General features: G+C 40.1%; 1 protein-coding gene across 1 annotated transcript; it reads left to right on the forward strand.

The window, feature by feature from the left end:
* The first annotated feature begins 11,385 nt into the window (after positions 1–11,385).
* pno1 (partner of NOB1 homolog) lies at positions 11,386–13,775 on the forward strand. The gene is made up of 7 exons (XM_048987463.1): positions 11,386–11,708; positions 11,819–11,968; positions 12,198–12,281; positions 12,368–12,428; positions 12,832–12,949; positions 13,045–13,115; positions 13,472–13,775. The coding sequence occupies exons 1-7, from the start codon at positions 11,505–11,507 to the stop codon at positions 13,537–13,539; spliced, it is 756 nt and encodes a 251-aa protein (XP_048843420.1). The 5' UTR covers positions 11,386–11,504; the 3' UTR covers positions 13,540–13,775.
* Positions 13,776–13,870: the final 95 nt, after the last annotated feature.

Consider the following 13,870-nt stretch of genomic DNA (forward strand, 5'->3'; position numbering starts at 1 on the left):
TGCAACAGTTTCTAGTAATAAGGTACTTAACCTTTAATTTACTTTAATCTTGTAATAATTTTAGCATATAATAAGTTGTTCTTGTAAAAAGTGTCTGATTAGGCTATAAATTATGCAATATAATTATTTCAACCCGGTGGGAAAGGGTAAAATGTCTTTATTAAAAAAACAAAAAAATATGACATATTTCAAAGAAAGGACATTAATTGAATATATATATATATATATATATATATATATATATATATATATATATATATATATATATATATATATATATATATATATATATATATATATATTTAAACATCAGCTTCCTTAAAGGTATACATGGTATTAAAGGACTGTGGTTTGCAATGGAACTTTTGGATTCAGTGAGTAATAATTTTTGTGTTATTTTGCACATAAAGTAAGTAGGCCACAGCAAGACAGACTTTTATATATGTAATAAAAAAAATGGAGTTTTGACCAGACCTTCATACAGACGGTGACAATTAGCAGTTGTTAAAAAGTAGATTTGTGTGTAATCAGCATGGAACTGAAGGGATATCCAGTTTCAGATGATGTATGACCAAGTGGCTTATGAATAAGATTAATAAATCACGGTAACCTCTGCTAAGACCCTTTCTATGTTTTTCTGAGACCATAGTGAAAAAAAAAAAAAAAAAAAAAAAAAAACTTAAGCAACGAGGCAGTGAATTTCTATGTCAGAATGACATAGACTGCACCACTTCTGGTTGTTGAAGTAGTAAACACAATCAGACTGAAATGACGTGGGGGGGGGGGGGGGGGGGGACAAGGGGTACAGTTTAATGGAAAGACCCAGATTTAAGTACTTGAGTTTACATGGAATATTATCTTTTTTCCCTTAGAAAAAAAATCAATGACGTTATTACACACTGAGCTCCCGTGGTCTCTGAGGCTGACTGCATAGCTGGGTTTAAAAGGTAGCCAGTGGGAAGAACAGATTCCTTGTTCTGTTCTGCTTTTTGATTTATTACTTGAGAGGCAAGGGGACCTTACCACCTTAAGAACTGCTGAATATAACTTCTGACATCCCTGAAAGGGTCGCTTGTGCACTCTACAGTTTTACCACCTAATAGCGCTTCAGGGTTGCATTGACTTCTGGGAGCTTTGGGGTGGAACCCAGGGCCAGAATGCAACAGATATATTCTTATGACTGCAAAATGATCAAGGGTATCAGTGAAATAGTTACTTTAGATCGTAGTAATACAGGCTTAACCTGATGTGGAGAATGGCGAGATGAGGTTGTCACTGATTGCAGAACATAGGTATCAGTTATAATGTCTATTATGTGGTTATGGTTGTGACTGGGGACACATTAACCCCGGCATGGGAAATATTATGGGGTTAGGGTGCAGTGTCTGTGATCAGAAGGTTGTTGGTTCAAATCCCATGTCCTTCAGAGACATTTCACTGTTGGGCCCCTGAGCAAGGCACTTGACCACATTAACACGTTTTCACAACATTGGTGTATTTCTCAGCGGGGGGAGGTTGGGGCGGAGTTGGTTAAAATGTATTAAACAAGTTTGTTTCAGACCCCTTTATAGAGGAGGTCCCCAGCCTTCAATCTGGGTAAGCCTGGAAGTTAATGCGACCCGACCCATAATAACCTGCAATTGTGCTAAGGATTGACTGACTCTACTTTCTCAAAAATGCAAGTCATTTTGGATAAAATAAAATAAAATGTAAATGAAAAATATGACAAGCAAACATTATGTATAACGAGGAACGATAGTTAATGAAGTAGGATGAGCACTAGGCATAGAGGTATACAGGGTTAAAAAAAAAACACACTTGGTATTATCTGCGGTCAGATGTTGGCAATGATTAGATGAACTGAAGGTGTTTGGATATGATGCAGGTAACCATCTCCAAGAAGACAGCATGGCTGCTCAGCTCGGGCAGGTAGAGGAGAGGGAAGAGAGCCACTGGGAGGGCAGGACGACGATCCAACGGAGGCTGGCAGATGGAAACACTATAGGTGGCTTAACGAGAACAAAGCTGTCTGTCCGCGGGTGTTTGTAGAGGCAAGTCCAGGGGGGGGACCGGGTTACAGCGACAGCGGAAGCTAGCGCACAGCGCGGCTGTTAGCGAATCACGCTGGCGGAGCTTCAAAGCGCGACTTCAAAAGTGCGGCCGCCATCTCGCGTTGCTTTTACACTAATTGCGTTTCAACACAAAATAAGACTTTTGTCATCGTATTTTGGGAAAATATCGGCTGGCAGCAGGACAGTGGGGAGCTTAGCGGCCAAGAACGTAAACTTGCAACCTGAAGGATGCCTGTTTTAGTCCCTGGGGGGGGCCTACTTTAGGGCTGTTCAGCCGGATGCCTAACTGGAATTGCTCCAGTAAATTATCCTGAAGTAAAAATCCACAGGACTGTGAACATAAAAAATATTAGGCATGTATTAGGATATTGAAATTTTGTTGTAATGTAGTTTGAAATGTAGGATTTCAGTTCGCTTTGAAAACAATGTGTTTATAAGAGGCATCAGTGTTGCTGTATATATATAAAAATACCATAAATGGCCTTTCCTATACCTGTGCTTCCAGTCTCGGCTACTTGATGGAATCCCACCCCCCCCCCAACTGTATGTGACCTGGCATTTCCATGATGTAATGGCATATAAATGAGCTTATAAAAGTTGCATTACTGCTGCGGCGAAAGCAGACCGGTGGTCGCCATATCTCAGATGGGCGTGTCTCACTTTCCGTGCTTCATCCTCTTTACAAACTACTACAGGGCAACCTTCACATTAATCAGCACAATAATCAGAAGCCACAACTAGCCTCTAAATAAGGACGAAACCAAGCAAAAATTCAGCACTGGTGCAGAGCTGCTGATATTGAGCTGCTGTGGTCAGCAGGCAATGAGGGAAATTGGTTTACAAGATGACTAAGCTTGTCGTATTGCAAGACCATAGGTACAGTAAAATGTGTCTTTCCCAGCCAAATGAACAGTCTAAGCCATATCAGTGCTCATTTAAAGGGGCATGTAAATAAATGAAGCAGGGATGTAGCGATCACAATATCTAGACAACTGCTGTCACAGTGCTGTTACCAGGTCAGGTGATGCAAACTAAAGCAATATATGATTCCAACAAGAGAATGAATCTCATCAGTTTGATAACTACCATATGCTTGGGAGTTAGCAGAGGAGAGAAGGCTGCCTATCTGATGCTGTCCATCCAGTGTGCAACCGCTCATCCCAGTCAGGGTGCTGGGGTGGGCAGGAGCCAGTGCCAGGCAGCACAGGGCGCGAGGCTGGGGGTCACCCATGATGGGATGCCAGTCTGAATCAGGGCACATACCCAATCATAAGATACAGGCAATTTAGAGATGCCAATTAGCCTAACTGCATGACTTTGGACTGCGTCAGAAAAGCCGCATGACACGGGGAGAACATGCACACACGCAGAGAGCTGCTGTGATTGGAACCCTTGACCCTGGTGGTGTAAAGGGAAGGTGCTATGAAACGCACTGCTCCGCTGATGGCTGCCAACAGCTAAATCAGGCACGTCGATGCAGTGGCTGCAGTTTGACACGCAGCTCATCACATCGCATTCTGCTGTGCAATTAAAAATTACATACAGGAAAATCTGTTGTGAATTTACCGAAAAGCATTGAAATATTTAAATATCTTGAATACTGAATATTTAAATAACCAAATATTGTTTGGTAACATGCAAATTGTAACACGCATTATAAGCCTCGGAGCCCATGGCAGTATTTTAAGAATATTGCATCGGGCCTCTTTTTCTGCATTGGGATTGGCTAGTTAGCTGGTTAAAAAAATGTAATAGTATTTTTTAAAGAAAAAAGCAAAGGACACTTGTCTAATGTATCCAATGACTTAAAATACATCCATCCATCCATCTATCCATATCCATCCATCCATCCATACATCGATCCATCCAGTACTGGGTCTCAGTGTGCTGCTGTGTGTGGAACTGGAATGGACAATGATAATATTTGGCAGACATTGTTCAGCCGCACCCCACCCCCCCAGAATCATCCCCAACAAAGTCCTGGTACAGATCGGCACTCCGCCGCCACCGCAGGACACATGATGAGATCCTCAGCCCCGCGTTCGCCCAGGAGTCTGCAGAATGCCTTCACTGTGTGCGCAGCGTCTGCGGGGAGCAGCGGCTGGATCGCAGCCACGGTGCCCCCTCCGCTGACGGCCGCGCGGAGTCGCGCCGCTGGGGGCTAGTGCGTTAATCCATATCATATTCAGGAAGTCTCGCGTAGCTCGCCGGCAGGGCAGGATTTTCAGGGCTAATTCACTTTGAAAGAGGGGATTAGGTCATTTTGCTTGTGGTCAGCTTTTACAGGGATTAACCTTGAGAATGTTTGCCCCCTCAGGGGATTGCGGCCTTCTGCAGACACAACAGCCGGGCAGGCAAACGAGGATTCCCACATTAAAGTATTAAATACATGTATATATAGTTAGAAAAAACATCCACCGTACTAAAGTTACTCTGTTGAAATGTTTATGAAATTTTTATGAACTTTTAATGGAATTTATTACAATTTCACTTCTCTTTTGATACAGTTGGTGATTATTTCTAAAGAAAACTATGGTACAAACATACCTTCCTTGCACGAAAAATTTAATTTAATTGCCAAGAGCCAAAATCATATGTAATACAGTAACACAACTTCTGGATACGGTCCCAATAAATCCAGCTAAATCAAAATATGTAATTTTAAATAATTTTCCTTTAACTTTCCTATCCAAAAAACAGCCGTAGTTATGAAACATGAATTTTATTTGCAAATAAAGTTGAAGAAAAGTGGCAACTTATCAGAGTAATATCAGAGTTCACAGTGGTGTGAAATCTCTTTTGCTCTCTCTATTCACTTTCTCACTTGTACAGTGCTGAGTTCTGGTCAAGTGGGCCTCCATTCACACCCTGTTCACAAGGTACGCATTTCCCAGTTGTGGTGAAAAAATAGCAAAATTATAGAAGTGGGTTCATAAAAACCAATCATGAGGTTACTAAGCTAAAAATTCACACGATGTATTTTTAGTTTTCCAGTGTTTATTGTTCGGGAATTGCACATATGGGTTCATACACGGGTAAAAATTAAATACATGCATCATTTGAGTGAGATTAAGCTTTCAGTTTAATTATTATCATTGTTACACTTCTTAATAAAAGCAGCAATGTCTCAGTGTGACAGGGAACAATTATGAGGATGAGTGACTTACTATATTTTTAGTCTGAACTTCAACGTGGGCTAGGACAATTCTTTAAAATAGAGTTGTAATGCCCCCTAGCGGGATAAAGCATAATGACATGACAAAAATATGGTTCTTGGGAATAATTTTATACACAGCTGTGAAAAACATGAAGGACCATTCTATATTTTTAAACAAATCTGCATTTTTAATGAATTGTAGGATGACATCAAGTGACCTTCTAAAGGAATGGGAAACATTAAGTGCAGGTGTGAAGTGCACTGCTAGGACAGTGTGTAACAAGCTCCTAGAAGCAGGACTGAAGTCCCATAAAGCAAGGAAGATTAACAAATCAATGTATATACAGTTTACAAAATATGTATGTATATATATATGTATGTGTATATATATATATATATATATATATATATATATATATATATATATATATATATATATATATATATATATATATATTATTCACAGACGTGCACCCATGAATTGAGGAATGAGTGAAACAAAAAATAGTGCCATAGTCTCTTAATCTTCTCCTTGGCTGTATATGATTTTGTATTTCTCGAGTTTTTTAGTGTATTGGGGTGATTATGATTAGGTGTCCTATGTTTAGCTGACAACTTTAATCCATTCAGTCCAATATAAGCCCATTCTAGACAGGTGCTATGGGGTATTAGCACCACATATGAAAAAAATCAGTGTATGAGATGCTATACTTTTAAAGGAGAGAAGGCTGCTAGCCAGGGGACTCCCTCCGCCCCCATGCGATTCATGCAACACTGACAGAAATTAGCGACTTCATCCTTCATTAAGCTGATTCCCTTGATCCCTCTGCGAGTGTGGAAGAAAAGGACCTGGAGGATAATCATCCTACTTCCAAAATTAGCTAGAAGCACAAATAAAATAAATAATAATAATAAATCATTTTGGCAGCATCAAAAATGCTAAGATCTTCCCACAACTGCGTTCAGACTGTGCATAGCGTCTCTCAGGTGTAATGAAACAGCGCTCCGTGTGGCCATTTCACACTAAGATATTCCTGTTATCTCCTCCGCATTTAATCAAAGGATGCTCAAGAAGGTGACTCATCACGACATTCAGTCCTGCCAGCCTTTGCGGGAGAACAATCCCTCCACACCTTCCTAAACGGCCATTAGAACAGCTCTTTAGCAGTGCGCTGCCACTGTTGTGGATGAAACGGAATTCACAGTCCCTTGTCTGTCAGCCTTTGCCTTTCCATCTGAAAATGTATGGACAGACAGGTGTGCTCCATTTCCCAGGCCACGGGTGAATCGAGGAGCATCTATGGAATAATGAGGCGGGTCGAATCCATGACGTACTCCCCAGCGAGGATTTTCTCTGTGAAAGCGCTGTGTCCGCAAGACCTTCCTCAATCCGTTCTTCTAAAGGTCACTGGTTATTACCTCCCCCACCTGATGCTTCCTTTCACCAGCTATCGCATAGGTGGGGCTTTGAATCTGAATTTCACGCCTCGCCATGCTCCGTCTCGCATCCGCGGCTGGCCCGTTGGGATGAGCTCGCCAAATGGCGGTTAAGAACAACAGAGAGAAGCACGAACTACGCTAACAAAAGAGTTCAAGAGTTACAAGTGGCCATTCCAATCTCCCCTTCAAGAGGAAATAAGCATACACCATACTTACTCACTGCGTGTGCGGGAAGATTACATCATATTATTGATACCTTTGAAGTTACCATGACGATGTACTGGAAGCCACCAGCTTCATGCTTTATGAGTTCCATCACTTTCCTGTTCCATAATGTGGAACTCCTGTGAGCCATCATGAACTCCCCCCCCCCCCCCAACCCAGTCCCAAATCAAAGCGCAATTTCCCCAGAGTCAGTACAAGGATAAAAAAAAAAATCTAATCTTGATTAATCTACACATCTGCACGACACGAGGTGAATGAAAGGTGACACAAATGAGTTGGAAGTATGTTCTTGGGGTGAAGGGGATTGTGGTGCTGTTTACACAGCTCAGGGCCAATCACGGCGCCGTCGATCACGCAGACCCCTCAGCCCCGATTATCCGTACGCAGAAACACACACACGTGAGGGCAGAACTGCCCAGCACACACTCTCAGAGTTAAACCCCGCAAACGGGGCCGCATGCCGAGCTACGGCTTCGCTAATGTGGACGTGCCTGTTGTTATGAAGCACAGACTCCAGGTTTAAGTGGCATGTTGCCACACTTACATGCTACCAGCCCTGTACATTTACGCTTTATGAAATGTCAGTGCTGACTATAAAATCTGTGTGGCATTGCTGCATTTATATATATATATATATATATATATATATATATATATAATAAGAAATAGATGTATATATGGAGAGATGGAGAGAAAAGGAGAGGGAGAGAGAGAGAGCCAAAATGCATTCCTTTGCCCTATCTAGGAATAATAATATCGGTCACATGGCCTCTGAAAAAAAAGTGAAACTTAATTGGCTGTAGCTAATATAAACCAACTTTTCAACAGGCCTTCGCTGGCTCTCAGTAATCCCAGCTGGCCATTTTTCTCTGTTATTAGTTTCCCTTTCATTCATGTCTACTGTTAATGACTGTGTTATTAGCTGGGGGGCCCAGGCTCCTGAGGGAGCCCGGCAGTATCGCTATTACCTGGTTGTTAGCCCCCTCATGGTGTTAACAGGAAAGTTTTTGCTGGGTGACCACGGAAGAGGGATTTGAAAAGGGAACTCTGTCCAGAGGCAAATATATCTCAGTTGGCTATCCTGCTATCCTCTAGACAGTCTTATATGTATATGTATACAAAATACAAGGCTTACTATTGCTGGAAGAATGTTTTTTCAGTAGGGTCAGAGGTACTACATTCCTGTATTTTCATTTAAAACTTGAATGTGCTCGTTTAAAAATATTAGTAAGAACTCAAAAAAAAAAAGACAGAAATGTTTGCCTTTCTGATGCTGCCACCTACTGGGCTTCAGCAGAACTGCCGTTTGCTGAAAATGTCAAATGCCGGCTTCCTACCGCGATTCAGGTCTGAACGTGTCCCGGCTAAATTGCATCCTGCCAAAACAATTAGCAACAAAATCCCGAGCTATCTAAACGACTGGTCAGGGCCAAGGTTTTAAAGTGCAAAACACTCGCACACATGCCACCACCACACGGAGGCAGACATTTAAATTACCCCCTCCGGCACTGTCAACATCGGTTTGTTTAGACCATCTAAACTCTCTTCAAAAGTTTCATTCCGTCTTCATTATCCTTAACCGACTCCTTTTCAAACAAGTCGAAGCGCAGCTCCGTGGTATTTGTTGTTTCTTCAGAACCCCTCAAAGCCTGACATTGTAAAATAAATAAGTTATAAATTAGTGTAGATGGACAACCTCGCATTGGCCCTTTAAGCTGGGCTAAGTTCCTCTAATGGTGTCATGATGTATTACACCGCCTCCCTACCCAGATATTCTCCCAACACACCACATAAGTAAATAAACTTAGAATCAAGATGGGAATCGTTACTGTAGCTCTTTTAATGGTTCGGTTTTGGGCCATAAAAACATTCCTCGTTCGTGACCTAATTTGTCTTTCATGAGTGCATGTGGCTCGCTTAAAACTTAAAGGACTTCGCAGAGACAAATAGGGAATTCTTGCTATTAAAAGAAATTTAAAGGAAAATGAAACGCTGCTCCCCTTTTTTCCATGGATGAACAAACAGACAACAACAAATGAGAGAAAAAAACAAACAAAAAACGCAAGCATAACAAAAACGAACGATTATTCTCACAATTCTTTGTCTCTATGGATAAAACTGCCTGGGATCTAGTACTACACACAGTTAACTGAGGGGCAATTTGAAACAGCACAGTGACACCACTGTAAACAGTCAAGGGTTATGAGGTGGCCATTTGGATCAGCTTCAGGGACATAGCTTGTGCTAAGTCGACATAATGAATAAATGTTGTATTTTTTATTTACTCCTTTTTCAAACACAGTTGAAGGTCGTGGGAAGGTTCATTTGGGAATTCAAGCCTGGATCCAGCTGTGTCTGGCTGGTGTTCATTCGGTTCTCATTTAAGGATCCAGAGCACAGAGTCCAGGATAGGTGGTGATTATAAACTGAAATTAATATATTTATTGCTGGTCATCAAACTCTTCTTTGTTACATGTAGCCCCAGTGGATTCCAATTTTGATGTACTTGTTTAAACGTTTTGAATTTAAGGTAGCCATCCTATTTCACCAACTTGTCTAGTACATGTTCACAGGGATGTCAAATACTGCAGGAGGGAAAGTATACAGTTATTCCAAATTCAAATACTGAAAGATATTCGAAAATATAATCAGCCAGGAACACTACTTTGGATTGTGCACTGGGGGGGGGGGGGGGGGTTGAGGTCTCCATCCACCCCCCCCTGCCCCCATGATTTATGTTCATGTGCACGGTCAGTCAAGTATTTTTCCTTAGAGTATAAACATGAATTTCTAATGTGAGTTTTGTTTCCAATTTTTAGATTTTTGTCTTATACATGTTACTTGTATGCTTTTTCAGGAAATATATATATATATATATATATATATATATATATATATATATATATATATATATATATATATATATATATAATTGTTTGAACGTTTTCGTTTATTCGATAATAAGAAAGAGAATTAAATAAACAGTATAACATTATTCACTCATGTTCCTGATTTATTTGATAAATAAACGAGATGATGTTACTTTTGAAGGACCAGTGTTTCTCTTCTCCCAGATGTGTGTTACTCCTGGAAATATATTAATGAAACCAGGAGTCATGTTTTCTCAAGTTTTCTCGAGTGTGCCAGAAAGCTTTTAGGTGAAAACAAAATCTGAAAGAAGCAAACGGGCGACATTCAGGCAGACTATTGGTGAACTAACTCTGATATGACCACAAATATAGTACAACAACGGGACTAGATGGCTGCGCTGTGAAAGTGCCTTTAGGTTAATCACAAGTCTTAACATGTATCTACCGATTTATCTACATATTTAACTCCGTGGTCTTCTGGGAAAATTCATTACATCATCAGTCATACTGCCAAGTGCAAATAGGGTCACTGTAATATGAAACCAAAAAAAAAAGACAATTTTGACAGAATTTTCCGAGCACTATCCTTAAATAGCACAAAATTAAGGAACACGAAGGTTTCAGGAATGAAATACATAAACACGTAAAAGTGATTTATCATAGAACAACTTTAAAACATACTTCATGGACCTTAGGCTTTGTTATTCTGAACTAAAATATAATTATGTCCTACAGTATTAAAAATGTTTTGAGGGCTATCACAGACTGCTTGGTTTTCATTCCAGATAATCGATTTTACTTGTAATGCAGAAGAAGGGGATGCCTATATATTTATCATAACTGTAGAAAAGGGACACACTTTATTTTAGTGGACTTTTAATAAAGAGAAACAAGAGGTTAATATAAGAAAAAAAAACATTTGACATATTTTTCCATTAGTAAATACAGTTTGCAGGCAATCTGTTTATAGATCGTGGTCACCAATCTTCCGAGCAGAAGAATTATTTGCCATTATCTGGCGACCTCTAAGGCTGTACGTGGAATTGCACCTAAATATTCGTGGCCCTTTACTAGATGGACAGATAGGAGACAGACAGATAGACAGACTACTATTTTGTAGTCTCTATAGTACGAATCTAGGGCACATGATGACAAACTGGACTATATACATTTACGTGGAAGACTGCCACTGAACCATCACTGCCATTGTGCTAGCTCACATATTTGCAGTGCTAAAACACAATGGGTACTTTGAATCCCTGAATTAGCGTAATACAAACATTCTCAGTATATTATAAAACCAGTCAAAAAGAAGAATAACGTTTACAATATTGTACATGATAAGCATAACTGCTTAAATATAACTGACTCTAAAACAGCAGTTATATTTGAATATCGATAGCAATTGGTTAAAAAATGTCAAAGAATTACTATTGACAAAATACTTACTCAATCGATTAATCTAAGGTAGACGAATGTAGAAGAATAGTAATAGTTCAGGTAGACTGCAATCGTAACCAGTATAAGCAGGTAGTTGGATGGATGGATTGTATAAGAGCACCAACATGAAACGAAGACGTTGTGACGCATGTGCGCGTGCGCGACTCTCATTCGAGGCCTGCGTGACGATTTCCGGTCCTTTTCAGGATGGCGGCCATCCCTTAACAACATGTGCGAGTTGTAGCAGCGTGTTTAACTTTTTAATTGTGTCTTTTACGTAAGGTCTTCGCAAGCTTGACAATGGATACCGAGAAGCCAAGTGAGAATGAACAGAAAGCAACCGCCGAGATGGACTGTCAGAGCTTGGACAGCGAATTTAAAAAGGTAAAATCCAAAAAGAACAAGAAACGCAAGAGGCAAGTGGAAGAGGGAGAAATGGACACAGAGGACGCTGTGGCACGAAAGAGGCCGGAGTTTCCTCCTATTTCTGGAGACAAACTGATGGTAAAATACGCCGATCCTTTACAACTACATAAACCAGTTGCCGTGTAGTTTATTGAAGGACCAAAGTCTCGTCTAACGATCCCTACGGTACATATCTTCTTGTATTCAAGGGTAATTCAGATGAAGTACGGAAAATCCCTGTACCCGGTCATCGGTACACTCCTCTGAAAGAAAACTGGTTAAAGATTTTTACTCCGATCGTTGAACACCTACAGCTTCAAGTCAGGTTTAACCTGAAAACAAGGAATGTCGAAATCAAAGTAAGTGCATTGAACGTAAGCCGTCAAAATTCAACATTTATTTGATCTGTTGTAAATTACTGTCGAATTCCCAGATTGCTGGCTTGACAGGCAATTTTAATCAGTGGTACGCTTGGCACAATGTTAGGTGTAAACTACTCGGACTGCGCTTCTGATTTTATATTTGAAGGATATATTTAATGGCCAACTGAACGTGAAGAGGTTGTTTTGTATTTCAATTTTTCAACAGACCTGTAAAGAAACACAAGACATCGGTGCGCTGACAAAAGCCGCAGATTTTGTGAAAGCTTTTGTACTAGGCTTTCAAGTTGAGGTAAGCTTATCTTCTGCAGTTCCCTAAACTTTGATGTGAACTTTCATTTATTACGTCTGCTGTGTTAACTTTGGTTTTGTCTCCAGGATGCTCTTGCACTAATAAGATTAGACGAGCTGTTTCTTGAATCCTTTGACGTCACAGATGGTGAGTGTGGTTACAATATAATCCAGCTGTTGTTTGTTTACCTTGAAATTGAGTAATGACCGTGTAAAGCTTTTAAATGAAGTGATGTTCTGGTGTCTTTAGTGTCTACGTGTTTTAGTATAAATACGTATTTTTTATTATATGTAAGGCGATATTTGTTTTATGTCCAGAACATTTTTACTTATTTTCACAAATCAGAATGTTGATTGGAGTCTTGTCAAATTGTCAATTGCTCTGTGAAGTGTAATGTATGTTATTCTTGGTTTTGGCTCAGATTAAATAGGTAGACTTAATGATACGGTTTTAATGCATGTACCATGTTTGCATACTTGGAATTCAGTGAGGAACATAACATTTTTCAGAAATTATATACATTTTTAATAATATACACATTTTCTTTAAGTTAAACCACTCAAAGGAGACCACTTATCCAGAGCTGTTGGAAGAATAGCAGGCAAGGGAGGGAAAACCAAATTTACCATAGAAAATGTGACAAGGACTCGAATTGTGCTTGCAGACACGTGAGTTTTTATTTTTTTATATTTTTTAAATTGATACTCGCTTAACTGTCATATTTAACCTTGGCCTTTGTGGTTCTGATACACTTGTTTTCTAGAAAAGTACATATATTAGGATCTTTCCAGAATATAAAGATGGCACGGACTGCTATTTGCAACCTCATCTTAGGTACGTGAAGCCAAATCTGAATCATTTGTTGGAAGGGTTATGTCAGTCATATCTAAACTGCCTCATGAGTTTAAAAGAGTAAGATTTTTTGGTCATGCCTGTACAGCCTGTAGTGGAAAGCAAATCTGATTATTTCTTAGACTGAGAAGTTAAATAAGAACAAATAAAGTAATTAAATGGATGAAAGTCAGGAGGGATGGAAAAAGGGATCAAGAACTGAAATAGGACTATATATGTACATGTGAAAATTATGAAAGCTACAGCAGACCTGATAACATTCAATAGGAAATGTTTTTTGAAGCATTAGCAGAAGTGAAGTTCACATGACGATCTCCATCCTCTCCTCCCTCCAACAGGAAGTCCACCCTCAAAGGTTTATGGCAATATACGGGCAGTGGCCTCCCGTGCTGCTGAGAGGTTCTAATATCGAATTTCGGCGACGTGGGATAAAGGTGGCACAAGTTTTTTTTGTGATGGTAACTGAGGAATGCTGGGAATGTGACATGACTTGGTCTGCTGACCTGCCAGGAACTGACTAGTCTTTGAGAACTGCATGCAGCCTGAAATGCGGGGTCCATCCAGCGAATGGATGATCCTCGTCGGTCGGCTGCCGCCGAGTTACTCAGATGCAGTTTGTGAATAAAAGGGTTTGTCCTCTGGGTTTTGCGGCATTTCATTCTTACTGATATTAGCAGCTGTGCGACTTCTGTCTGGCTATCATTTGCTTAAACAGCCACTGTTCTTTAAACGCATTA

The sequence above is a fragment of the Brienomyrus brachyistius genome, chromosome 20 (genome assembly GCF_023856365.1).
Source record: "Brienomyrus brachyistius isolate T26 chromosome 20, BBRACH_0.4, whole genome shotgun sequence".
In the NCBI taxonomy this organism is placed as follows: domain Eukaryota; kingdom Metazoa; phylum Chordata; class Actinopteri; order Osteoglossiformes; family Mormyridae; genus Brienomyrus; species Brienomyrus brachyistius.